The sequence below is a fragment of the Eschrichtius robustus genome, chromosome 12 (assembly GCF_028021215.1).
Source record: "Eschrichtius robustus isolate mEscRob2 chromosome 12, mEscRob2.pri, whole genome shotgun sequence".
Taxonomy (NCBI): Eukaryota; Metazoa; Chordata; class Mammalia; order Artiodactyla; family Eschrichtiidae; genus Eschrichtius; species Eschrichtius robustus.
The window spans coordinates 319,822-347,577 of NC_090835.1; the positions used below are offsets into that span (position 1 = coordinate 319,822).

Genomic DNA, 27,756 nt, shown 5'->3' on the forward strand with positions numbered 1-27,756 from the left:
AGCCACACGCCATGCACGTACCTCAGTGCCCAGAACGTGGCTGTACAAACCGCTGTCCAATTGCCATTAGATGTTTGTTACTACCCAAATACAGAACTCAGAAAAAATCATCACTATGGAAGGGTTAACTCTATATTTGGTCTGTGCAGGGGCTGCGACAGGGCCCGGGGGCCTCATCACCCGTCACGTTCCCCTGACACCAGGCCGCGAGACCCGGTGCCACCCCAGCCCAACGGCGACCCCCGCCGAGGGCGGGGACAGCCTGTTCGCACTCAGCCAGACGCTGCGCCCAGTGCGGAAGCCCCGTCCTCTTCCCTGGGCGGCCGTTTTTAAACGCAGCAAGCTCAGGCGGATGCAGGCCGCGTGCACAGCCGAGCGGGAAAAGGCACGCTCTGCCCTGAGAGGATGGTACGGCCCCAAACGGGTCCCTGATAAAACATAAGAAAAACACTTGCGAAAATGTACCCAAAGTCTCTGAAGAACGAGGCCAGCCTTCCAAGCGGCGCCCTCGGCCCAGGCAGAGCTGGTTTCACTGCAGGGCCCACAGGCCGACCGTGCTGCCCGAGCTCCACGTGTCCTCGGGCCCAGCGGCCCCTCCGGCTGCAGGGAGCACCTCCTGCGAAAGCAAGCACAGCGGTGAGCTCGGCAACCGCAGCACAGCGCAGGCCCGCACGCGCCCCTGGCCTCCCTTCGTGGAAAACACTCGTTTTCCCCCTATTTTAAGCATATATTCCTTGAAGGAAAACATTTTAGTATCAACAAAACTAAGCAAAGGTGAACTCAGTCCTCTGCTCTGGGTCTCCTCAGAGATGGGACTGTCCTCCCTGACCTTTGACCCTCCCCACTCGCTCCGGGAGCGCCCCCCACTCCGAGTCACGGTCACGAGCTGCCGTCCGCGGCATCAGCGCGGACGGGCTCCAGCCACGTGGCCACGCCACCACCACCCGACCCGCAGCCTGCAGGGAACGGCTGTCAGCACTAGGTTCCAGGCCACGGCGCCCCCCCCCCCCCCCCCCCCCCCGCTCACTTGTACACGACCCTGAGATGAGGAACGCCCGACGGCTGGAGGGCACGGCCATGAGGCCCTCCGGACGCTGTGACCGCACGCACTCCAGTTCACCCTCCCCCCCGCCCCCCGCGCTCCGTTCAGCATTCACTTCTAACGTGATGGAGAAGGCTGAACAGCCCAATTTGAACTTAAGAAAACCAAAATTACTGTTTGTTTCTTACATACACATTTGAAATTGGATAAGCTACACACTTCATTATTTTATACCCAAATCTCAATTATCCACTGCCACCCATACTCAGCTTAGCCTATTTCCCCACGGGCTAAAATCCGGCCAGCCCAACTTCCACAATTCTAAACGTACGACCCTTGAAGACCGTATTAAACTCCAGCCCATCTACTGTGACGAGTGAATCCCAGCCGTACGCTCCACCTTTCATGTCTCGATCCCTTAGCCACCTCTTCCACAAAGTGGAGAAACACCCTGGCAACCCACCACCCAGCGAGTCCCACGCAAGGCCACCTCAGGGAGAAGCCTCAGGAAGCCGGAAGCTTCGTGAGTCTCAACAAACCCAAAGAGCAAAGAGGCATCCAGACCTGGAGGACGTAGACGGGCAGATCGACAGCAAGCAGGGGTTGGGAGACGGGAGGCTGCGGGCCGGGCGCCAACGGGAAGACCACGTCCCCTGAGGGATCATCCTGGGAAGGCAAGCGCACACGGCTCAGTCACCTTGGCCCGAGGAGTCCCGCTACCTTGAGACGCGGCAGAACCAGCCCACCCGCCTTCCGGGGGCGGCCTGAGGCCCAGCGGTGACCGGAGCCCTCCCCCGAGCCCAGCTCGAGGCCCAGATGCACGGCCCCGCGGCCCGAGAGCCGGGCACACAGAGGTGCTCAGAGAGGCTGGGTCAGAGCTACACACCCTCAGCGTTTAAACCTCTTCTCTCCCAAAGCCCTTCCAAATCATCTTTCAGCCCCTGCAAAGCGAGGCTGAAGGTGACCGTGTCCCCAGAGCCACGGAGGTGGGAGCAGCTGCAGGTCCCCGCTGGCCCGGGCGCAGCCCAAGAGGTGGCCCGGCCCTGCCCTGCCCTGAGGGGCTCAGTGCGGCAGAGAAAATAAGAGAGAAACAAGCCCAGCACCATTTCCACAAAGGCCACCTCCTCCGGGCGCATCCCGGCACAGGATGAGCCCAGCTGCCTTCACCCGGCCCCGTGAGGAGAGCAAGGAGCCAGACGCACTGCCAGTTGTCTGCGACGCGGCCACGGGACCTCGGGCAGGAGCGGGGCGGAGTGCAGAGGGCAGGCTGCAGGGGAGCTGGACACGGGGAATGCGAATCCTGCCCGAGGGGAAGCGTGGACACAGTGGAGTGACGGACAGGAGGGGTGCACGACGGGGCGGGACAGCTCACGGGCTCTTACCTGCAGCAGCTGGACCTGGACGCACGGCAGAGCCACGCCGGGCACTGCGAGGCTGCCCCACAGCCAGGCTCCCGGGCCGGCACGGACGTCACCTTCCCCCGTGCTCAGTGCGGGCCCCGCGGCTCCTGAAACACACAAGGCCCCCAGACTCACGGCTGCTCAGCCAGAGGGAAGAGGCCGAGACCAGGCCTCCGCTTAGAAGCTGAGCAAGGCTCTCACGTCTTCCGCACAGACGGCTCAGGCCACGCCGTCCTCGAGGGTGGACTCCTCCTCACCCTCCAAGCCTGGGGCACGCGGGGTCCCTGACACACGGAGCACGACCAAGCTCACGGAAAAAGAAGGGAGGGAAGCCAGCTGCATCCCCCCCACCGCGCCCCCCTACCGGCACCTCAGCACCTGCTAAATGGCTCTTTCTGCCCAGTTTCCTCGGCAAAAATCATCACTTTCTTGGTTTCTTAACAACATGCTTTTTAAAAAAATTAAGCACAAAGAAGAAAGAAAACATCCTAACACCCAGAAAGGGTTCTTCTGACACAGGAACCCTGGATTCAGCCCTGGTTCCACCACCAACTCTCCCTGACCCTGGCCAGGTGAGCTGAGCTCTGGCCTGCGGCTCCCACTGCAGAGCGTGGGGAGGGCGGACCAGGCAGGCGTGCTCAGGGTGCAGGGCCGAGCCCAGCGCACAGCGAGCACCGGGGGTGGAGGCGCTGCCACTGCTGGGTGGACACAGGCAGGGGAACGGCCTCCCACAGACGACCTTACGGTGAGCAGCACACAAGCTCACTCAGTGAAAGCACTCAATTAAATGTGGTTGAATTTAACAACGTCAAAAGAACAAGTGAGGCTGAACGACTTGCTACTTCCAGAAAACATGTCCTCAGGAAAATGTCTAACTGACCTCAAGTTAAAGATGAAGACCACGAGAGGCTGGCCGGCTATTTAGGTTCTGTCTCCCTTCTGACGGGCACGGTTGGCTCTGCTGCCCGACAAGCCCGCCTGCGGGCCCCATCCCCGGGGTCTCGCTGCAGACTCCCCTCCACGTGTGTCCTCTGGGTCCAGCCCCAGTTCTCCGCCTGCCCCAGGAGCCTGGCCCCTGCTGCTCCCAGCAGGACTCACTCCCTCCCCTTCGACAGGGAGGAATTCAATGTCGTCGTCACCCCCCCCCCCCCCCCCCGCCCCCCGTCCTCCTGGGGCCTGTGCTGTTCCAGCCACCTCTGGAATTTTACCTGAATCATTGTTATGCTTTCAAGTCTTTTATCACCCTCATACATTTCCCCGCAATACAAATCTGTACATAAATTGAAATTTTACTTATTTTTAAAGTTTTCTTAAATATACTTTCTAGAAGTGAACATCCTTCATCTGAAAAAGTGAGTTACCATTGCAATTATCAGAAACGCAAACCCAGTCAAAATGAGACACATTAAACTTTGATAATTATAAAATATTAAAAGGAAAATTACACTGAACAATGTATCGAGAGGAGTGCACTGCCGGCCTGCTCCCAGGTGGCTCGTGTCTGCGTGAGCACTGAGACTGCTCAACATACATTCCTGCCAACTAAAAAAATGTTTTCATAAAATGCTCACGTGCTTTAAGTACAGTTTCATCCCAACTGTGCAGCTGAAGATTCAGCTCATTTATGTTGGACGAAGCCCATGTAGCACGGTCAGCCTTACTCTGCTGAAGGGTCTGACTTCATTTTTTAATCCAAATGAACATACCAAGACACGCTTCAAAGAATATCATGAAACCACTATGGAGTAAGTTAAGGGAGGCACCAAATAATGCATCTTTTGAAGTCAGTTTTAAAAGTAGGCAAGATTTAAATGATGTATATCTAATATTCATTATGTAGTCACACAGCATAAAGATGAGATCAATCTGAGCCATTTCTCCTTATTTACGCTGCAATGACTCAGTGCCAGCTGTGTGGGTCTCGCTCTAAGTTATCTGTGAAACGAGAGCTACGATCAAAGCTTTGCTTTCATTCATGAATGTGGGCACGTATGCTACTCAACTAGGGGGAAATTAAGTAAAAATCACATGTACAAATCAGAAATAAACCCCACTAATTTTTTCTACACATCACGATTCCGCATTTCCTTCATACTTAACGGAAGACAGGTCCACGCTGCTAAAAAGCGAGTAACTAGAATATCACTGTCAGTAAGACGAAGCGAAGTCAGTTTTAACTACCGTATCAGCACGCACTTAACCTGAAAGAAATCACCTAAGTCCTCTTTTCAACGTGTACCTTCAATCCAGTGTCTGGGAATCTGGTGACCCCACAGACCCCACGGCTACATTTACAGGCATCAGTGCCGCTGGCGTGAAGGGCTCTCTCTCGCCCGGGGCTCCCCCCCGGCCCCGTCCAGGTAACGACCGGGCCCGGGACAGGAGGCCCGCAGCCGAAAGCGGCCCCCGTGCGGGCGCCTGTGCCGCCTGGCCTTCCTGGACCCTCTCCTCCAGCAGCTCGTCCCGTGGCAGCAGCGGGGGCTGGGAAGCTGAGGGTATCCAAGGAAGTGCGCCTCCCACGGGCCCACCACACGCCCCAACTCCAAGCACCTCGACACGCGCCCCTGGGAGGCCTGCCGGAGGGTGGGCAGGCAAACTGGCCACGTCCACCTGTACAGGGCTCGTCCCCGGACCAACCCACGGGGCCTGGCCGAGGGGCTCGGGAAGACCCTGGCCTGTTCCGTACTCTCCCGAGGGGTGTGGTGAGGCTGGTGGAGACACAGCGGGCGTCTGTGGAGGGAAAGGGGCAGGAGGGCCTGCAGTGGCCCCCGACGCGACGCTAGTAGAGAACGCATGGAGGCTGGGGTCCCCCAGGCCCCTCATGCCCAAGACCCAGGCAGAGCACCGCCGTCGGCACCACGAGGAGGGGACCCTGACCCCCACGGAGCGGGCGTCGCCCAGACTCCCTGCTCGAGCCATCGCGGTGGGTGTTCCGTTACACGACCCCAAATGACAGACTGTGCCGTCGGGTACTGTGTCATCGACACCCAAGACGGCCTCAAATTAACCCCACGCCTGAGCGTGACGGAGAAGTCCATCTCTGCGGATGCCTGAAGGCACACGAACGCAAACCGAGGGTCGCCACACGGAGCCCACGACGACCACGCAGCCCCGAGTCCTCACCAGTAAAAGATGCCGCGGCGCTAAACGTAACGTGACTCATTTAATTAACAAGCCGATCAAAAGAAAAATCAAACTTCCTCTTCCACGGTGGAAATCCACAAACTCTTACCAGGCAGGCAATCTTCACACTGAACTGAGTATTCTCCACATTTATCCAAAACGCTGATCTGTGCTGGGTGACTTTAAGGAAGGGAGAGGAGAGTAAATCCAGCCAGCAGATACACTTCCACTAAGCAGACCTCAAAAGACCATCCTCTTTGGGCCTCAAACGGCAGGGTGAGCTAGACTCCACGCTGCATGCCAGACCCCTGGCCCATCCGTGAACTGCGGGACCCCCAGCTCCCCTTCCAGAGCCCAGCGAGACCAGGTGAGGCCGGCAGCACAGAGCCAGCTCAGACCACGTGCGCGCCCACCCCAGCTCCGCCGCGAGGCCCTCGCAAGCACACCCCTGCGCCGCAGAACCTGCCCTTCATGCCCAGTGGGCAGGGGGACCACGTGGTCACTCTCCACTGGGGTTCCTCGTCGGAGACACAGAGCACAGCAAGAAACTGCAGGGATCGCTCCCTCCATTCCTGCGAGGAAGGAGATCCGACAGGACACAGCGTGGACGCAGAGGCACTGGGGCTGAATTCTCAGTTTCTGACGTGTTCAGTCCTACACAGCTGTCGAGAAGATGCGCTACAAAAAGAGGTCATTCCCAAGGAGAGACGTTCACGTTATTAACAGGAAAGAGCAGAGTACTGTATCATTTCTTCCATTCTTCCAGATAAGGATATACGTGCAGTTTATACACATGGAAAACGACTACCATCAAAACGAAGGACGTGGTCTCCCAGGGCGGTGGAGCACAGGCCAAGTGAGTAAGAAGCCACTTCCTTTCTCCCCGCCTAAGCCAGCGTCACCAGAGCCACTCACCAGACCCCACGCTCTGCTCCGCGCCCAGTGTCCCACGGGCCAGCCCGCCTCAGGCCCCCAGGGCCCTCCCACCACTTCTCTTTCCTGAAGACGCACCAAGAGACTCACCAAGTTCATCTTCCACAGGAACTGAAGCCTGACGGAGGGCTTTAAGTTCCCTTGGGATTTTCAAGGAACTGAATAAAAGACGTAAGTCAACACTAGAAGCAGAGCGTTTCAAGCCAGTATGGGGAGGCCCTGAGCAGGCCTCATCCAGGCCTGGCGCCCTTGTCACCGGGGGTCCCGAGACACCTTGTTACTGTTAATGCCGTTGTGAGTGAGATCTGTCTTTTATTACTTTTTTTCTGATTATTCTAATAGAAAAGCTAGAATCTGATATTTGCAAGTTCGTTGTGCAATCAGCTACCTATCCTTCCCTCTTACTTCTAAATGACTGGAGTCAATTCCCTTGGGTTTATAACCATCATCGGAAAGCAATGACCGCTTCTCCCTACGTACCTACCCTCCTCCGAACTTCCGCAGATGTGCCTAACGCCCCTGTGCTGTTGCCCGGCTGCCTCTTCCCGACTGTGATGGGAAACGACGCTGCCAGTCTGACTTGCTTATTAGGGAAATCTTTCTGGTTCCTAAGGATGAAGGTTTATGATTTTTAAAAATCAGCCATAATGACTTTTATCAACTGCCTTGTTTGGCATCGGTAAGGACACAACAGTGCCCACCCCGACCCCAACCCGAGAGAGGCCGTCGTCCGGGCCGCGTGCTGGCTCCCCGGGAGCACCGCATCCGCCTCACTCGCGGCTGGTGAGACACGGCCTTCCCGCGCGCGACGTGGTGCCGCCAGGCCCCTGAAGGCTCTGCAGCCTGCACCGTGGGGTCCGTCCCCCTCAGGTTCCTACCCAGAAAATGGGGCATCAACAGCCACGCCTCAGGCTGCCGTGAGGACGTGGAGAGGGAACGGGGTCGGGGGGGCCCAGGACGCAGGGCACAGGACCAGCCCTCGTCTATGAGGAACTCTGTGGGACACCAGGCGGGACGGGGCACCCGTGTGCCGAAGCTCACGCTGCTGGCCGTGCGCCGAGTACAGGCGTGTGTGTTTCCAGGGACGTACAGGCGAGCCCACACCCACACGCGCTGATGAGGGAGCAGGGGCACCCTGCCCACACCAAGGGGCCGAGGGGCCCTCAGCGAGGTCTGCGGTCACAGAAGCAGCCGCAACATCACTGCCCCTCAAAGGTGCTTCTCGCTGGGGGTCGGTCGGGGCCCAGTGGCACGCAGGGACACCGTGGTGTGGCACCCAGAGGGGCTCCATGCGGGCAACAGGGACGCGGGTGACGGTGCACTAAGGCACAGCTCCTGGGCAGCACCTCAGGAGGGCAGTGCCACCCCTAAGTCCAGGAGGGGGACAGCACACAGGGCCAGAACCACGGCAGGGCTGCCCCGCAGGAACGGGCCAAGGAACACAGCACGAGCGAGGTCCTGGTCCCCTCCTCCTGCCCACCTCCCAGGACGGGAAGGCCAAGCCGGTCCCGCTGGGAAGGGCAAGGTGAGGACCCACCCAGAAAGGTGGACGGACCCCCAGAGCGAGCCAGGGCCATCCACCGCGCAGGCCTGCGGGGCGCACGGCCAGCCAGGCCCAGGGCCGGTGGAGGGGGCGGTCTACGCGGACGGGAGTCCTCCGCCCAACCGCAAAGCCGGGGCCTGAAGCACACACGGTCCTGCCCGCTGCTCTCCTTAATCTGCTCCCACGGCCCGTACGGACGGTCTGTGAGCGCAAACCGTGAGCGCACGGCGAGACCCACGGCCTTCCCCGCACGCTCTCCAGCCCCGCGCCCCCGCCCAGTCTGCGTCCTGCCTGGGTCGCAGGGTCCCCCGAGGCCCTCACGCACTCACGGGAACGGGCAGAGCTGCCCTCGCCGCTTCTCAGAGCGTGTGCTCAGCGGCCCGGCCCCGCCTGCCTGGGGCACCCTCACCGGCGCCACGCTGACCTCGGTGGGGGGACCCCAAGAAGCCCCCTGGCTCTCCTTGCCTGCTCCGTGTCCCTATGGTTTATTTTCACAAGAACAGGTGGAACGATCCTTTAGAAAATACCTCGTCCCTCTTCTAATCACGCTCTCACGGGAGCCCAGTTCTGACGGTGACCCAGAGGCCCCAAGCGGCCCAGCCTCCTGCTGGCTCCGAGCTCGTTCCCCAAACGCTCCCAGCCAGTCGCTCTGGACACAGGGCCTGTGCTGAGCGCACCCTCCGGACTCGGGCCTCGCCAGGACTGCCCGTCACCGCGTGTGTCCATGCGAGGCCTCTGCCCTACGCGAGCCTGCGACGCGTGGAGGACCGGCTCGTGCTGCTCACACGCCTCCTGACACACTGTGATCGCAGGAGCCCCTCCCCGCGGCGTCCCACGCCAGTTCTGTCCCCTCCCCTTCAGGTCCGCCCACTTGGGAAATGTCCTCCTTGTGACGGGCGCCTTCTCCACTGTCCTTCCTCCAAGCTGCGGCCACAAAGGGCACTGCTGCGGCCGAAACGGGGCACTTGGGCAACATCTCAGCCCCGTCACCTTCCGGGGGATCCTCCCGGGTTCTCTTCTCTGAGTCACCGTCTGTCCCCTCCCTGCAAGTCGTGCTCACTCCTCTCAGTTTATTTCAAGGGCCAGAAGCTCCGGGACAACACTGACACAAGGGGACGACGGCGGTGAGTCCGAGCAGGACGCCTGCTCCTGGTGACCCACCGTTAGGGTGGGGTTGGCTTCTGGCTACAGAACCTTCCTTCCATTCCTATTTCCATCAGGAACAGAAACCAATTTTTAGAATAAAGAGAGAGGATCTGTTGAGAAGACAGTACCGTTCCTCAGGGACCCTTCACTGTTGAGACCTGAGTAGCAGACTTCCTACCGCGATCACCTCAGGCTGCCTAACCCGCTGGGGGACAGCAGACCAAATGTGCTGCCGAACCCCAAGTGTGTTTTCTGGGGAGCGGCGTTCTATTTTCAGAAGTCACCATCCTGGAGACGCCCAGGCCATGGGCGATTCCCGTTCCCGAGGCCCCTTGGCACCGCGCCTCCACCAGGAGCAGACCCGCCCACAGCTCAGCCCCAGAAACACTCACTCCATCCACGGCGTCCAACCGCTGGTTTCTGAGTAATGACGATTTCTGTCTTCTTGGCAAATCACGCATCTTGTTGCAAGGACTCCAACTTATAATCACGTAGTATATAGAGGATTTCTGTTTACTTTCCACTGAATCTGTGGAATTCACTTAGGCTTCCCCTTTATCCTTTGTAAAACTGCTCAGACAGATGTAGCAAATGGCAGCCCAGGAGCTGTACCCACTTAAGGCTGCTCTGTTTGGCCCACACAGATTTTTTAAAAATCTGAGTAGGTTTTCACACTTAAGCGTCAAAATCAGGATTTCTGACTCATCTTAGTCTGTTCTGTTTCCATCTTGAAAGACTCAGCCCCTCCTCCTTGTTCAAGAGGAAGGCGCCCTGCTCGGCGCACCCGCCCCTCCCACACAGAACCACCACCACCAACCTTCCAGGGCTGCAGGCACTGCACCCGCCTCAGCCCAGCGCAGCCCCTCGGGAACCCCCAGCCCCGCGGGAACCCCCAGCCCCTCGGGAACCCCCGGCCCCGCGGGAACCTCAGCAGGTGCTCCTCTGCCCGTTTTACAGAGGAGAAGGCTGGGGCCCGAGAGGCTGCCTGCTCAAGTTCACGCCGCCACACGGCCACCTGCTCCTCCTGGAAGTCTCTAACCAGCTCCTATTTCTTCTTTCACCCAAGAGTTTTTACTACGTTTTCTTTTGTTTTCCAAGTGATTATTACTGTGTTTTACCACGTTACGGTCAAAAACGTGTACTACCAAGCTGTTTTTTCCTACACTTTGCTATGGTTTTCCTGACGCCTGATTTGTTCAGTTTAATTTATATAAATATTCCACCGTCATGGAGTAGAATCTATTTCGACAACTTTACTAATCCCACGGTAAACATATTTTACATCTTTATTTTTTCTGCTTGTTCTGCAAATAATTAACTTAACAAATTCCAATACTGCTAGGTTTTTATCCAGTTCTCCTGGAGTTCCAACTGTGTTTACTTCATATTGTTTGATACTGTACGTTTTCACATAAATATTCATACAAACGGTCACAAGTCACGGTAAGACTGCTGATTACGTGTGAACAGCAACCAAACGTAGGGAAAGCCTTCTCTGCCCAATTGTTTTTCTTTGAATTCTATGCTTCTGATATTAGTATCAACACCCCGCTTTGTAATTTTTCTTTTTTGTTTTGCTTTATCTTGTCTCAATTCTAACCTTCTAAATACTCCTGTCCACAACATGTCTCTCCTGGACATCGTGTGGCTGGGATTTTGCTTTCTGCCTCAGTCAGAACGGTGGGGGAGTCCCACTCATTTACGTCTTCACTGCCACACAAGACGTGTGTGTTCTGCTGGCTATACCTCCTCCGGTGGGCACCATGCTTTCCCTCCTTCCCTGCCCTTAAAGGGCAGAAAGTGCACATCCGTTCACAGTTGTCAAGTTGGGTACATTTCTTTTTTAAAGCTTATTTTGCTAACTGTCAGCTTCAAGAATAAAAGTTTCTCTTTTACGTTGAGAAAATATTCTTGGTTTGAGGGGGGAACCTCAGCACTCAACAGCAACCCAATGGGAACAGTCTTGGATTTTAGACCCTATGTCCACTTTTCAAATCGTTCAGCCTACACATTCCATAAGAACGAACGGGCGCACTGCACTGAACCTCGGCGACACCGCGAGGCCACTGTGTGTACACGACTCCGCCAACATTCCTGCTCCTGCAGCTTCCCTGCTCTTGGACCTATTACACCACATCCCGACACCCAGGAAGCCCCCAAACCCAGGTTTCTCCCAAGTTTGGTGCCAAAAAGAATGTAGCAGCAACATGCGACCCGAAAGCACGTGAAGACAGCTTACAGTCGTACTGACTCACTTAAGTGAATGCGTTTCACTGAAAAGCCAACACCAGAACTAGGCGTGGTGAGAAGTACGGAATGTGCGTGCCACACTGCCACCCTAAAACGCAACACACTCTGAATCCGAAGCACAGCAGCGTGGGTTCACGTGCATGCATCTACTTCCCAGCACGCCCGCCGGGCGTCCCGAGGCAGCAGCGCCCTGGGGCAACAGGCAGCGGCACAACCCGCGCCCGGCGTGGGAACGGGCGCCCTGAGAAGCGGCTGCTCCAGGGCTGGGCCTGGTGGTGCCAACAAGTGAGGGGAGTGCCCCCCAAGAACCATGATGGGGCCTGGCAGGAGGGCATAAGAATGCAACCAAAAGAGCTGCCGGCGGCCAAAGGTGGAACAATTCGAGCAGCAAAATAAACCCTGACAGTATCGATTATAACCCAGCACTAATTATATTCCGCTAAAAGATAAAGTCAACGTCTTTAAGCCTGTACTGATATAACTGACTGAACTGATAAGGGGAGAGAAGGGACAACTGTTCCTTCCCGAAAATTCTAATTAACACACGCACAGGAGGAGGGAGATGGAAAATCGCCGTTAGACCACCACAGGAACGACAGCACAGGCCAAGCTGTCCTCACACGCGGAACAAGCGGGCGGGTGAGGAGAACAGACCTCGCGCAGCATGGGACCGGGCGAACCTTGCCCCGTGGCCCAGCCCCCGGGAAGGAGTCTCGAGGCCTCTGGAACGCGCCATCCGGCAGACAGGCCCCTTCGGACAGTCTGACAATGTGACTCGGGGCGGCAGCCTTGGGCCACAGGGGCAGCTCGGCCTCCGGAGGGGGTGGGGCCGTCAGCACCGACCACAGCGCCAGGGACGGGGCGGCGGGTAGCTTCGCTGGGAGTGTCCTCTGCCCGCAGCCAACTGTACTGTGTGTCCCTTTGCTGCGATAATCCATAACCATGGGTTCTGAGCCCTTCTAGAGAATTCGTGAACCCAGAGAGTCACAGGGACCCTCAAACTTGGTGGTGGTGTGAGAGTGGGGTAATCCTGCAGGTCTGCACTCCAGCCCAAAGTAGCCACCTCAAAACGGACATTTATCGCGACAAAGGGAAAACCAGGAACTTCACCACGGAGGACACAGCGGACCCCACCTTAACCCAGGGGCCAATGTCAGCTCTGCCCCAATACGTTTACTGCGTGGATCCCGAGAAGATGCAGGGACAAGCGCACCTCACTCTGGGCCCCCCAAAACACACAACCTTGGTCCAATCCAGAGAAAGCACCAGACAGACCCGAAGGGAGGGACGCCCTGGACCGAAGGGCCAGCATCTCGACAGGAGCATCTGGAAGGTCGAGGAGCAGACACAGAGGAAGAGGCCGAGGGGCTGACCCAGGAGCCGGGGCAGAAGAGGGCCCTAGGGGACCGTCACGTGCACGTGAAGTCTGAGCCCATCAGTGGCCTGTGGCCCCGGTCCTTCCCCAGCTTTGTGGACACACGTGATCTCGGAACACATCCACACGGGGGAGGCTGGGTGGAGGGCACCACAACTGGGGACAACACACATGGAAGCGTGTTTCTGCAAGTCTAAAATTCCACCAAAGTAAAGGGTCGGGGGAAACACACAGCCGGCCCCGAGGGTTCTGGGAAAGGGGCTGTGGGTCTCTATCTATGTTCCTCTACCTCTCAGCTGTTAACGGGACACAAGAGGGCTTTCAAGGTCACGTGGTGCAAAGGTGAGCCTACACACCCCAAGAAGAAACTCTTCTCCTGCCTTCACGTCTGAAGGCTGCATACTGGACAGGTTCCAGATTTCTATTTCCCTTGAAAGTCGATAGGATGTTTAAATCAATGAGCGTATGAAGTACCCTGACCACCCCTGGAGGATGCAAAGAAACCAGCTAGCTCGTTATTTTGAAAACTGATTAAGAGACAAATGCAGACATTTCTGCTGGCTTTCCTGTATGAGCAGAAGTATTCTAGCTTAAAATGGGAAAGACATCAGCTTCCTCCTGCAGCCTGGCGATTAACAGTCCAGACCCTGGGCGTCCGCGGCTGGGCCGGCCGTCAGGGCCCCACAGGCTCTAAGTCGAGTCAGAGCAAAGCCTCCAGCCGGAGCGACTGGTTTACAGGAAACGCGGAGACAGAGCGACCTGTTACCCTGAAGTACGAGACCCGCCAACCCGACGGGGCAAACTGCCCAGCCTCCAGCGGACGCGCGTACACGCACACGCACACGTACACGTACACGCACACACACACGGGCGGGGCTACGAATGTGAAAGAGACCCCAGACGTGCCACAACCAACAGGAAATACGGGCCTTACTTGGCTGATTAGAATAAACAGGTATAAGAACATTCATGGCATCTGAAACGACTGAAAATGGGAACGCTGGCTAGATATTGACTTTAAGGAAACATGTACCGCTAACTCCTAAAGAAGTGATGACAGTGCCTGGCGTGTATTTAAGTGTCCTTGTTTTTAAAAAGATAACGCTGAAATGTTACAAAAACAATGAAAACAAAACTTTCTCTACAGATGTTGCCCCAGAGCAGCTCCACCTCCACGGAGCTGAGGCCCCGGCCCCTCACCAACTGTGCCCTCGTGGACGCCACCACCGCCTGCCGCCGCCATCTCTGAAGCTCCCACCCCCCGGCCTTCGGGAGCCGCAGGGCTGGCCCTCCTTGGCACAGCGAACGCTGACAGGGCCCACGCTCGCCGGGGGGCACTATTTACTGCCCCAGAGAGGAGGGCGCTACCATTACGTGAAATAAGACGCTGTCGTATTAAGAAGAAGAAGATGTAAAATGGTATACGGCTAATCCTACATACCTTCTGACATTTTAAAATATATTTTAGATAAATATTTCTTATAAAATGAAATCTACAAAATAACGCTATTTGAAGAATTCAGCGTCACCTTCACAAAGGGACTGACTGCAGTTTCCCTTAAGCACTGTGCCCGCTATCCCATTTTCAGGAATGGATGGAGGAGATGACAAACTAGCAGGTCCTGTCTGGTCCACTTAGTGTTTTCTAAAAATTCAAACAAGACGCCGACACTTTAAAATCAGCAGCGTTCCTGCACTGGGGATCCACAGCACCACATGCCCCCTGGGGGGCCCCACGAGACGCGCCCGGCCCCCTCCCCGCACACAGCCTCACCTGTGTGGCTCCCAGCTCCTTTCTGCTTTTTTTCCTTGGCTAGTTGAACGGCTCGGGAATCAGTTCTTGCTGAGCCCCCGCCTTCCTGAGACCAAAGAAAAGCGTATCAGTCACGGGACCCAAACAGTAGAGGGAGGGGAGCAGGGGACCTACTGAGCGCGGGGTCTGCTTCCTGAACAGACCCCAGCAAAGGCTCAGAGAATCAAATGCCACATCCAGTGACAGCGACCGCTGCACGGAGTCTGAGCTGGAACCATACACGTGATTTTATTATCCAGGGAAGCAAAGTTTATTCCTTCAAAGTCTAAAATGTACTAAAATATTTTACACAGAAACCAGCTTGAAGTGAACTGCAGACCGCTCTGCTGTCTGAAACACAGAACCAGTGTCCTCAGTGACCAGGACTCACTGACTGCGGCCCCTCCCCGGGTTTCAGGACGTGTCACACCACGCCCGCGTGGCCACCCCGGGGGCCCAGGCCGTGTGCCCCACGGAGGCTGCTCAGGGCAGGTGCTCCACTCCGGGTCTCACCCGGCAAAGCAGAGCAGTAAGTGCATCACTGAACCGGGGCGTTTACCGAGGGACCTGACGTACGCACACGGGACTGGGGGCGCCACACCCCTGCGGACGCACAGCGAGGACACGGTGGAACCCTCGTCCCCGCAGAGAGAGGCTCGGGCGTACCTGCGGCCCCTTCGCCACGCGCCTTCTGGGCTCACAGATGCCCGGCTGGCTCACGTCACACAGCTAGCGAGAGAACGGACAGGGTCAGGGTCAGGGTCAGGGTCAGTCTCGCGCTCCGCCGGCCCTAGGCCACTGCCGCATCCCTCACAGAGGACGCTGATTCAAAGGAGTAACTTTTCTTTACATCATGGTAAATTAAGATTTAACTTTTTGAATACAAACATCACCATCAATTAACCTGCACCACAAAGAAAAACCTACTTGATCACTCCCACCTGAGGCTGAGGAAAGACATTCTCTTAAGAATCTGATTAAATTACTTTAAATTAAATTATATTAAATGTATAACTGACATAAATATCGTTAAAATATATTAACTGCCAAGCCTCGCAATTGGAGAAGTGCTCTTGTAACCCTCCAGAGACAAAGGCTCCCAGACCACTCCCTTTTTTTGTTGTTCTTAACTCAAATTAAAAATTTTTGCATGGTTTTAGTTTCCATTAAGCCTTAAGAGACAGTTGATGTCACAATTCCTCTTGGTCACGACTCCGTCTGAGGATCTGCTATTACGTGATAAGCTCAAACACAGAACGTTTCAACATTATGAAATACCCCAGCGTTTTTCAAGAAAAGACACGTTACCACCAAATCACAGAACTCGAAAAGACCTTAGAAATCATGTAGCCAAAGCCCCTCATTTTAGAAATAAGTGAGAATTTAAGGCTCAGACACGTTAAGTGATTTGCTCAAGGTCATAAAAACTAATCCGTTCCAGACTCGAGACTGGAACTCAGATTTCCAGATTTGTAGGCAGGAGCTCCATCCTTTCGCAAACCCCTAAGAAACGTCTGCACGTAGATTAATCCAGAACACCGCACGACGGGTGTGAGACGTGACCGAACAGAGCACTTCATACCAAGTAGAAGCCGCCGGTCCCCGCACCAAGTCCCGCGTCTTTCCGAGGTCCGAGCTCCTCTGCAGGGCTGGACTCCACAGGCCGCAGCGCCCCTCCGCTCCACGCCTGCTGTCTGACGGCGTCGGGGCCGGGGGCCGAGTCCGGTTCCACTTTGATGGGAACCAGCAGCTCAGGGGCACTGTCGTCTCCCTGGGGGCCGCTCGCAGAGGTGAAAGCCTGGGGGTCCCGACTCAAGCTCTTCACGGGCAGAGCCACCAGACAGCCCAGCGCCCCTGCGTCCACGGCCTGCACGTCATCTGCAGCAAGGCTGCCCTGCTGGAGAACCGTGGCTGCCGTCCCGAGGACGAGGGGCCTGTCCGGGCCCGGTGGGACGTCACTGTGGGCCACCAAGACCAGGGGGCCCATGGGCCCTGAGGCAGCCTGACTGGCAGGGAGGCCCCCCCCGAGAGAGGAGCTCACGGAAGTCACATCGACAGTCAGGATCCCAGTGCGCAGCGCCCCGTCGGAGGTCCTGGGGGCACCACCGCTGTCGCCAGGCGTGTCGGAGAAGAGGACCGCCAGGTCCACGCTGCTGAACTCACTCTGGCTGGGGCTGCTGAGGTCACTGCTGGGCGCGAGCGCGCTTGGAGCTCCCAGTGGAGGGAAGAGGTCTGAAAAGGAAGGAACACTCTGGTGACCTTATTAGGCCCTCAGAGACCAGGGAGCTCTGTATGTGCTCAAGACGTGAGCAGGCGACCACCGAGGGGACAAGGACGGCTCTTCCTGCGGCCGCTGCCTGGCCCTGCAGGCGGCCACGCTCTGCAGCAAGGCGCCGTGGGGGACACGCCAGGCGCCCTGTCCACGCTGCCCGGAGCCTCGAGCCCACGGGCATCTCCCCAGAGCGCGGGCATGACCTGGGTCAACGACGCTCCCGAAAGACACCGCCCAGTGACGGGAAGAGGCAAGACTCGAACCCCAGTCCTACTGGCTTCAAACCCTGAGCTCACTCCACCACGAGCAGCCACCCTAGGAGACCAAGCACTCTCGCAGAGCAGACACCTGCAGGCCTCAGGCCACGCCGAACCCTGGCTCCCTGTCATTTCTGGCATCAGCTACGTGGGTCCACGTCCCACCCAGCTCTCTGCCCACTTCGCGACAAGCAGCCTCTCCAGAACGAGAGGGCGCAGGGCAGGGACGGACAGTGGGGGAAATCTGGCCTGCCGGCCTGCCTGCCTCTGGGCTGGAGCAGGGCGCCCCCAGGGGGCTGCGGAGAGCACATGTCAGACACCGCACTCCGCAGGCCTGGCCGTGGCCTCCTGGATGGAGCTGCTGCATTTCCAGGCTCCACTGCCCCCGCTGCCGTGGGTTCCAGCGTCTGTGCCCCTGAGCGGCAGACACAGGGCCTGGCCCTCAGCAAGCCGCCCTCGTTCACCTAATTGCTGCCGCAGCGCTCTCCCAATACTTAATTGTTATTCAATTAAGATTTTAAGTAATCAGATTACCCTTGGGAGAATAATGAACGCGACCACAGTGTAAAGAAGTTTCAATGAATGTTCAAGTTGGGGGTTCATACACAAGGACACCCAATCACCCAAATCCTAGGGCTCACCAGGCACCAAGCAAACAGGAAAATGGAAGCACAAAGAACTGGGGCACAGCTGCCAAACGAGGCCTTGACTGCCCCTCTCCTGCGGCTTCCGACACCCAGGCCCGGCCAGAGGGAAAGGCGCTCCCAGGCCTGGCACCATCCCTCCCTCCCAACCCTGAGCTAATCCCAAGCTCACGCTGTCCAGCTGTGGACGCCACGTCAAAGTGCCTATGATGCTTCTACCGTGAACCTATGAAAGAAATCTACTCTAGACGCCGCCCCCCCAGAAGTAAATAAACGACAACCAAATTCAGAATGTATCATCTGCAGCTGTCGTATTACTTCAAAGTTTAAGAACTGGATCAACCTATCATTGCTTCAATAATCATCTAGTACCAAGGGAACATTCTGAAAGGGCAGTGACGCTTTGAAGTAACTAAAAATGGAAACATGTCTCTTTTTCAAAAGTTTCCTTGATAATCTTGATGATTCAGCTCCCTATGAAAAAATCAATAATAATCTAGGCAAACAGATACCAGTGTGCTCATAAATTTCCTATTTAGCATCTTGCTGATTCCACAAATATTTACTGGAGACCTGCCAACGTGCAAGGGCCAGACATTCAAAAATCACTAAACAAAAACATTAATACAGAGCATCCAGCATGAGGCCACAGCGTGACCTCACTCCAGCACGTCCTTGCCAACGTGAGCCCCACCCGGGACCAATGTGAGAGGGACCCGAAAAGCCAATTCAGGGCCTGGCAGAGTCCGTCCACAATAAACAGATGCTCCCAGGCACCTATTTATCAGGAGGCAAGCCTGGGACCCCGTCTCACACCCGACATGGGACCACGTCACATCATAAATGCCAGGCCTGGGCCACCCCTCAGTCACCTACGCCACACAAGACCACGTCAGATCATAAATGTGGGGCTTGGGATGCACCCCAGGCACCTGCCCGACAAGAGACCGTGCTACATCATAAACGCCAGGCCTGGGACACACACCCCTGATGACCTACCTGACACGAGACCATGTCACAGCATAAATGCAGGGCCCGGGACCAACCCCCCATCACCTACCCAACACGTGCTTCACGTACTGGTGCCCCTCCCAGGATCACAGCGGGCAAGTGGCTATGCCTGAGGCCGGGCAGGCCTGTCACAAAGGTGGCACTGAGCAGGGCCTGGCAGCAGCTGCTCAGGTAACTACAGCTAGGACTTCACCCTCCAGGCCCTGCCGGGCCGCAGAGCACGGTGCTGGGACGGCTCTAGGGAGAGGCAGCCGCAGGGCCACCCAGACCCTCAGGCCCGCCCAGGGGCCGGTGCACGGGGCGGGATTCTCAGTCCCAGGCCCCCAGGTAGCAGGACAGCCAGGTCCGTGTGCCCAGAGTCGCCCCTCTGGGCTCGTCGTGGTTCGCGCTCTGCCCCCAGGACGTCCGGAAACAGCTCTGTCCTGTCTCCAAGGACTCTCCCAGGCGGTGGGACGGACAGGAGGAGCTGAAGGGGTCGGACGCGATGCGGGGCAGGCTCGGGACACAGGACGAGGTCACAAGGAGAGACTCAGGAGACCAGGCTACGGAGGCCAACCCCACGGAAGCCCCTCAGAGACCAGGGCGGGTGAGAGGCTCAGAGGCAGGAAGTGGCAGAAGAGAGGCCACGAGGCCACGCAGCGTGGCAGCTGCGGTCCCTGGGCTGGGAGCCGAGGAAGCAGCGAATCGCGCTGCGTCCCTGACACGCGTCCAGTGGACGCTGGGCGCCCTCAGGGCCGTGAGCGGGGCCGACCTGGGTGCCGGTGGTGCTGCCTGATCACGTGGGCCTTCACGCTGTGCTTGGAAGAGAAGAGTCTGTGGCAGCTGGACACCGGGCACCTGCTTTTCGGAGCGGCCACGTCCTGCAGGTGCTTCTTGGAGTGAATGTAGAGGCTGCTCCGCGCGGAGAACCTGGCACAGCACCCTGGGCAGAGAGAGGGACGCGTGTTAGCCTGAGGGTCCCCGTCCCGGCAGCACCCAGACAGGGCACGTCCCCGCTCTGCCCCCGGCAAGCGCCCTCAGGCAGCATCACGAGGAACCCTGAAGTCCCGCATCGGCCGCAGACAGGACGCGTGACCTGCACAAGTTAGCTCCGGCCTGCCTCCTCTCCCGCCACCAGGGCTGCATCAGCAACTCCATCCCTCAACCGCTCAAGTCAGGCTGACCGCCTCCATTAAGCTGCTACTGGAAGAAAACCTGCGACCCCGTGACATCTGGGGCTGGAGACCACCCCACAGACCCGCCACTTCCTCTCATTTCGCCCCTGAGGAGCTGTTGCCCAGACGGGCCGAGCAGATGGCCGGGAATCAGGGGCAGGAGGGGAGCCCGGAGTTGGCCCTGCCCAAGTCCGCAGAGCAGACACGCACCCGGGGCAGAGGGAAACAGGCAGACCCAGAGATAACAGCCACCCTCCTTCACGCCCCGACATCCCACCGCTGGAGCTCGGCACGGCGGGGTCACAGGAGGGAAGAGGGGTTCCTGACAGCCACAAGCTCGTCACCTGGTAGGGACACATAAGCAGCCAGCTGTCCTAACACAGGCGGACTGAAGCCCGGGGTCGGGCCACCCAGCGTTCCGGGAGCAGAGGAGAGCCCCACCCCGAGGAGGGAAGGTCTCAGGAGACAGGTCACGTCTGAGGTGCCGGGCGGCGTGGCCACCACAGCAGGGAGGTGCGGCCGAGGGGCTGCCAGGCCAGGCTGTGGGGCGCTGCAGGACCGGCCCCACCCGCGTACGGCCGTCTCGACCCCTTCCGTAAAGCGCGGCCTCCACGGTACTCACGACGCCCAGGAAGGACGCCACAGCGCTGTCACGCTACAGCACGTCAGGGAAGGCGACGGGGTCGCTGGGGCCCGGGGCCCGGGGCCCGGAGGAGGGCTACGTCAGGAAAAGAGGCTACGCAGAGAGGATACGGCCACGGCGGTAAGGGCTCTGCTACCCCTGAGAGCAGTTCTGAACTGATTTCATTTTCAAACAAAACTTCACACCCGTTGCCAGGTCAGGCTCAGAATAGGGCACTTGGGAAACACAACAGAGAAGAGACACCTCTGGTCTTGCCCCCGGGGGCCCCGTCGCCACACGTGCTGTGCTCCACACCCCCTCCCAGCTGGGACCCTCACAGAGACTTCCAGGCTGATCACACGGCGGCGGTGCTGAGCACGCCGCCTACCGCACGGCCTTCCCGAGGGCAGGGTCGACCACCACAGGGACGTCCACCACGCTGCTGCCAGCGGGGAGTTTCCACTTGTAGAGATACTTGCGAATTCAACAGGGAACAAGATAGGTATCATTTTAATTTGGATTTCCCTTGATGATCAGGAGTAGGACCATTTTTCCACGTGTGTCAACGACTACGTTCTCCTAATTACAACATAATCTATTGAGACTTGTGTTACTGCTTTACAAATTAAGGATATTCACACACAGCCCCACGCATTTCTACCAAGTTACCACCCCGCCAGGGGAAGGGCAGAAGCAACTTGTCAAAGACAGACTTCCCTCCAAACCCCAACTCCTCAGGAGTCTGCTCAGCTCCCACCCACATTCCCGCGGGGACCACAGCAGGCTGGAGGCCCAGAGAAGCCCCACCAGGCACACGCCGCCCTCAGCCCACCCTCGTACACACTCGCTGCCGCGCTCCCCTCCCCATCCTCTCCTCCTCCTGCTACTGCTATGGAAAAGGCGGGGAGTGGCGGCTTTTTAACTTTTTATTAAGAACGTTTCAAACGCCTACAAAAACAGAGAAAATGGTAAAATCATCCAGACTCAAAAACTGTCAACTCTCAGCACACGTGAAAAAGGATTCTGGGATGCCTCCGCCAGCCCGCCTTCACCGCCACTCCCTTGAAAAGCACACCCTTGACCAAGCGCTGCCGGTCACCCTCTATGTCAGACCGGCGCAGAGCTCTCAAGGATGCAGTCACCAAAAGGAAAAAACCTCCCTCCTCCGTCGCCATTCGTGCCCCTTCCTCTTTCCCTCAAACCCCTCAAGAAGGAGGGAAGCGGGAACAAGCCTCTCCCGCCTCGCCCCGCCCACCCGCCGGGGTTAGGGCACCCCCCCCCCCCGCCCCGCCCCGGCAGGCCTCGCCAGCTGCCCGCGGCCCCTCAGCTCCTCTCACCGGCCCACTTGCCTCCTTTCCCAAACTTCGTCCTCTCTTGGCCCAGTGCCCACCTGGCCCCTCGCGTCCTCCTCGGGCCCCTCCCGGGGCGCCCTCTGCTTGCCCGCCCGCACGCGGGGCAGTTCCCAGGGCTGGGCCGCAGGCCTCCTGCCGCGACCTGCCAGCAGCGGGTGGCGCTTACTGAAGTCCTCTCAGCCCTAATTAAACTCCCTCACCAGCGGAGCCCCCCCCCACCCCCACTGGACAGAAGCAGGGAAGAGGCAGGGCTGGGAGCCGCACGCAGGCGCCTTGGCCGCACCGACCCGGCCTGAAGGACCGCCCCGCGTGGTCTGCCCCACCCCCAGCCCGCTGCCCCGCCTCCTGAGCATATGCCAGCAAAGCCCGCGGGCACCTGGAACGCAGGCGTCCAGACCCACCTCCTACCTGTGCCCCGTGTCCCCGTCTCAGCTGAGACGCTGGCCCAGCCGCCACCTCCTCCACAGCACCCGCTCCTGAACCCTCGCCAGGCACCGTGCATTCTAACTCCCGCCTCTGCCATCTACGCCGTCCTCCCTTCCCACCGCCTGCCCAGGACCCCAGACTCGGCCTAAACCTCCACTATGGCCCCATCACCCCGCCTAGAGCCCTCAGCCTGCTGCCCACACCGGCCCTTCTGCCTCCACTGCCCCTGCCTCCTGGGAGCCACTCCCCCACCCCAAGAACCCTCCAGGTGACCTCCTCTGTGCGCCAAGCGCCCTGCACGTTAGCTGTGTACCTGCGGCCCCAACTGGAGCCCTGGGGAGAGGCGGGTCTGTGTCTGATTAGACCACCTGGGCTACATTCCAGGAACTGCTCAGCTGGAAGTGGGTGTTTGGGATCCCTTTCTCCAGGTGAGGAAACTGAAGCCCAGAGAACCTTGCCTGAGGTCACTGATTCAGGGAGGGTGGAGCCAGGGTTCAACTTCACACCCCGAGGGAACCCTCCCGCCGACCCGGAATCGTGCCTCTAAATCGCCAGCCTGGCTTCACTGCTGTCCACTCACAGCGTGAGGAGCCACGGCTACTGAGTCCGAGACACGTGCCACGTGCCGAAACGGGCTTTCTTCACATGTTCTGTCAGTGAATCCTCACAACCATCAAACCCAGAGGGGACTCAGCAGAGCGCCCCCCGCAGGGCCCAGAGTCCCGGGGCCTGACTCTGAATCTGCTCTTTCCGACACACTGCTCCCAAGACCCGGCCACCGGCTAAAACCAGCCGAGCCCACCTCACGCCGCAGCCGACACGACGCACCTCGAAGCCAACTTCCACGCAGAGCGTCCAGGCGGCCGTGGGGCCGGCTCACACCTACCTTCCACGGGACACGCGAAGGGCTTGGTGCCCAGGTGGGTGACACTGTGGCCCTTGAGGTGCTCGGCCCTGGTGAACGACTTCCCGCAGCCCTCGACGGGACAGGAGAAGCGGCGGTCCTCATCGTGCTTCCTGCGGGACAGAGAGCAACGGACAGTGACCACTCACAGCCAGAGTGTTCCATTCCGGAGGAGCAGCCTCCCAGGGACCCTGATGAAGCCACTTCCCCTGCTCAGCCGCCCCGCTCCTACACAGGCTGTCCACACCGCAGGGGACCTCACCTCACATACACACAGTCTTTCTCTAAGCAGACACCTCAGATCCCAATCGTGCAAGTACAGACAAAGCACCCAACCTCTCTGGCTCCCAATGCAAAACAGGAGAACAAGGGGCTTCCCTGGTGGTACAGCGATTAAGAATCTGCCTGCCGATGCAGGGGACATGGGCTCGATCCCTGGTCTGGGAAGATCCCACATGCCGCGGAGCAACTAAGCCCACGCGCCACAACTACTGAGCCTGTGCTCTAGAGCCTGCGAGCCACAACTACTGAGCCCACAGGCTGCAACTACTGAAGCCTGCACACCTAGAGCCCGTGCTCCGCAACAAGAGAAGCCACCACAAAGAGAAGGCCACGCACCACAACGAGAAGCCCCCGCTCGCCGCAACTAGAGAAGGCCTGCGTGCAGCAACGAAGACCCAACGCAGCCAAAAATAACATAAATAAAAATAAATAAATGTATAAAACAATACAAAAACAGGAGAACAAGAGCTTCAGTGTCAGAGCTGCTGAGAGGGCGAACAAGGGACACAGGCCAGGCGCCAAGTGTCACCTGCACAGAGGCCCAGTCCTCCAAGGCGTCATCACCACGGCGGAAAGTTTGTAAAGACACGACCAAGGCTTAATCTATAACCTTAATTTTTTTTAAATATCAAATTGCATATTAAGTATACCAGTTAAACTTAAAAACAAGTACACACAGAAAAAACTGACTTTGGATGATCAGATTCTGTGTGGTTCTCTTCTTATAAGGTTTCTGAATTTTCTAAGTTATCCACGTTGGTTTGTTTTCTCGTAACTTAAAGAAATCCAAAGATTATTCCATCCATAGGCTTCTACTACTAACAAACAACTCACCTGTTTTCAAAACTGATAATTCAACCAAAATGTAAAGGTTACCTTTTGTGCCTTAGGAGTTTAGACATGCTGGTGAAGGTCCAGCCACAACTGTCAGAATCACAGATAAAAGGTCTTTCGCCTTAGAAAAGAAAAAAAATCACACCACGTGATTACAAATGTGGGCTGCGCCGACAGCAGATGGGGTCCAGACGTCCCCGGCTCGTTACCTGTATGGCTTCTCAGGTGGATTTTCAGACGACAGGCTTTGTCATACTGTTTGCTGCATCCAGGAAAGGAGCAAGAAAAGAGTTCTTGTTCCCTGAAGTGGGCCCGGTTATGGGAAAACAGAGCACTCACCGTGATGAACGTCTTCTCACAGCCTGAACAGAGAAAACACAAACCCTGCTCACTGGCGTGACGAAAATCACAGAACACGGCTAAACCAGCCACCACCCCAGGGCGCTGCGTACACTGGGGCAGACGGGGAGGAGGACGACTAAGGAGCATCTCCAGACAGTGAAGACCTTTGCAGCTTAAGTAGGGGTGGCTCAGGGCAGCCCACGGGTGCACACAGGCCACCTGTCCCCATGTGACCCGGAGACAAAGCACCAGATCAAGAGAAAGTCCTCCAGCACAGCCCTGACCCCAGTTCTGTAGCTCAGACCCTGTGGACATGGTGGGAACTCAACTGCCCAGGTTGCCCACGTGAGACCATAAACCCAACGAGAGAAATCAGAGACTAAGGAACAAGATTCCGTCTGGTCGGGCTGAGCTTGGAAGGGCTGCAAACGACTGCAGTAACACCTGAGACTTTTTCACCTGTGGGAGTGAGGCCTCATCCCCCACCCTCATAAACACCCTCCCGGACGTCCTTGGCGGCTGGCAGCCCGGCCTCTGGCAGCGACCTTCTCTCCCCCTTTGGTCCATTTCCTCGGGGTTCCCTGTTCTGTCAAGGGTCACTGGGGTCATCTTCGCTCACATGGCCTTTTCCCACCACCTGCATCTTCAAGCCCGGCTGAGCCACCAGACTTTGCACGTCACTAGTTCTCCTTTGACAGAAAGGTTCAGCGCTCAAACAGGGCAGAAAACACAAGGCTACGAGATGCTTACCAGGAGTCTCTGCTGCAGCGCTTCTCTGAGCCTTTATGGTGCTGCCAGGTGCGCACAGCACTCTGCAGGACAGCCCAGGGAGTCCCGCTTTCCACAGCGACACTTAACTGGGAAACGCTGATCTTCCTAAGTGCCTTACAATCCTCCTCTCGGGCATAAATCTGTCTATGCCCAGAAGCCCCAGCCATTCCTTATTTCGGGCCTTGGTGTCTTCTCACACTCCGTCAGGGAGATCTGAACAGGCTGAGTCGGTCTCTGCCTCAGCAAGAAGCACCCTCCCCCAACCGACAGTCAAGCCTCCTGAGCCAGCTCTGCAATCTTTCCCACCTGGAGCCTCCTCGGCGTCCCACTGCCTCTACCTGGGTCACCCCTCAGGACACTCCGGTCTGGAACACTCCACGGAGCTTCACTGGTCCCTCTCCTGCTCCCGCCCACCTCAAAACCCCCGGGGTGACCCCGTGCCCAGAAGCAGGCTGGACCCCTCATCCTCCTGGTACTATGCTCAGAAGGATGGCCCCTGAGCTTTTTACTAGAGGGCGGTCCGCAGACCACCGTCAGATTCCGAATGCGGGACCAAGCGTTCGGAATCAGTGGCCTACAGCCATGCTCTCCACGGAGACGGGCTGCACAGGACAGGCCAGGGCACATGGGAAGAAAACACGGGAACCTGGTGACATGTGAATTTTCTTCCGCCCTTTCAAAATCCCACATGTGAGTACACTTCATAACGTACATTCTAAGGGGCGCACTCCGCGTCCATGACGCATCAACAGGGTCGCCGGGCACACACTCGCGCTTCTCTTTTAAGGAAGGGTACTTGGGAGGCCCTCGGGCACCCTGCCCCCAGCCCGCCCCACTGCCCCCATTCCCTGCCTTGGCTCTGCAGCGTGGCCCCCGCACCGCAGCCCCTCCTTCCCAGGCGGGAACCTTCTCTCGTGCTAGAGCTGCCTATCCCGGGGGAGAGGTCAGAGGCACTCACAGCGGAGAAAGACCCCTCCGCCCACTGCATCCACCTGCCCAGAGTCTCTCCGTCTAAAGATGAAGACGACTTTCAGAACTTTACGCAACTGTGAAGCCCGAAGGAAACAACGCTTTCAACGGCACAATAGTGGATGCACCGCACCCCCGCGATCATCCCCTCGGCGCCTTAAGGCCTCGCCTGGGCCGCGTGGCCCTGCGTCCCTGCAGCCCGGGGCACGCGCCTACACGCCGGACGGAGCTTTTCTAAGTGACGAGCGAGACCTGCTTGAGGCAAGCTCCCGTCTCCGGGAAGACACCTGGTGGCCTCGCTCACCGGAAGCCGCCGGGGAAGGGCGCCGAGATTCTCCCAGCTGCTGCCCAAGCCTCGCGGCCAGGCGGGGTTCGGGAGCCACCGCGACCCCGAGCGGGAGAAGAGACGCCGCGCTGCCCGCCCCGCCCCGCCGGCGCCGCTCACCGGGAAAGTCGCACTTGTAGGGCCGCTCCGGCTCGAAGTGGCTGCGCTGGTGCGAGCTGAGCTTGGCGTGCGTGGGGAAGCGCTCGGCGCACACCTCGCACTTGAACAGGCTCTCCTGCTCGTGGCCCTTCATGTGCGCCCTGAGGTTGTACACGGTGGTGAACTTCTTGCCGCAGCCGCCCACCGGGCAGCCGAAAGGCCGCAGCTTGTCGTGCGACTGCAAGTGCCGCTTGAGCTTGTACGACGTGGTGAAGGCCCAGCCGCAGCCGTCCAGCGGGCACTTGAAGGGCCGCCGGCCCTGGCCGCCGCCGTGCGTCAACAGGTGCACCTGGAGCTGGTGCTTCTTGGCGAAGGCGAGCGCGCACTGCGGCTCGGGGCAGCGGTACCCGGGGCCGGCGGACGCGCGGCGGGCCCCTGCCGGGCTGGCGGCCTCCTGGCCGGGCGGCGGACGGCGGGACGGCGCGGCCAGCGCGAGGACGCCGCGCTCCAAGTGCACCAGCAGGTCCTGGCCGCCGGCGGCCCGGGGACCCACGAAGGGCGCGGCGCCGGGGACCTGCGCAGGGCGGCCGGCCGGGCTCGCGGCGGCGCCGGGCTCGGGCTCGGTCTCCTGCCGCCCCGGGGCTTCGGCCGCGCCGCGCGCCACTTCCAGCAGCACCACGAAGGAGTCGCCGCCGCCGGGGCCCGCCGGCCGGGCCTCCCCGCGCCGCGGCTCCTGCGCGCCGTCCTCGGGGTCCCGCAGCAGCAGCAGGCGGCGGTGCGCGGAGCCCGGGGTTCTGCGGGTCCGGCCGGGGCCGCCGCCGAGCTGGGGTCCGCGTGGGGCCGGGGCCCCAGCGGCGAGCAGCGCCGGCGCGTCCATCTTGGGCCGCT

General features: G+C 58.5%; 1 protein-coding gene across 3 annotated transcripts; it reads right to left on the reverse strand.

Moving 5' to 3' along the window:
- Positions 1-114: 114 nt before the first annotated feature.
- ZXDC (ZXD family zinc finger C) lies at positions 115-27,751 on the reverse strand. 3 transcript variants are annotated; one of them, XM_068558615.1, is made up of 11 exons: positions 26,890-27,751; positions 24,572-24,724; positions 24,405-24,483; positions 23,229-23,359; positions 19,540-19,710; positions 16,187-16,836; positions 15,271-15,333; positions 14,587-14,671; positions 2,425-2,549; positions 1,607-1,708; positions 115-616 (listed from the first exon to the last, which is right to left on the reverse strand). In XM_068558615.1, exons 1-11 carry the CDS (start codon positions 27,743-27,745, stop codon positions 530-532), a joined length of 2,502 nt encoding a protein of 833 aa, XP_068414716.1. In that variant the 5' UTR covers positions 27,746-27,751; the 3' UTR covers positions 115-529. The 3 variants fall into 3 exon arrangements, with proteins under 3 accessions (XP_068414716.1, XP_068414717.1, XP_068414718.1); XM_068558616.1 differs by lacking the exon at positions 15,271-15,333; XM_068558617.1 differs by lacking the exons at positions 115-616; positions 1,607-1,708; positions 2,425-2,549; positions 14,587-14,671; positions 15,271-15,333 and having other exon boundaries at positions 15,341-16,836.
- Between the last annotated feature and the right edge of the window lie 5 nt (positions 27,752-27,756).

Excerpts from the sequence above, each read along its gene's own strand:
- ZXDC (XM_068558615.1), bottom strand. The coding sequence starts at position 27,745 with ATGGACGCGCCGGCGCTGCTCGCCGCTGGGGCCCCGGCCCCACGCGGA. Across the intron at positions 1,709-2,424 it reads TCCAGGTCCAGCTGCTGCAG|GATGATCCCTCAGGGGACGT; the intron begins GTAAGAGCCCGT and ends TTGCCTTCCCAG. Across the intron at positions 617-1,606 it reads TGCCCGTCTACGTCCTCCAG|GAGGTGCTCCCTGCAGCCGG; the intron begins GTCTGGATGCCT and ends TTGCTTTCGCAG.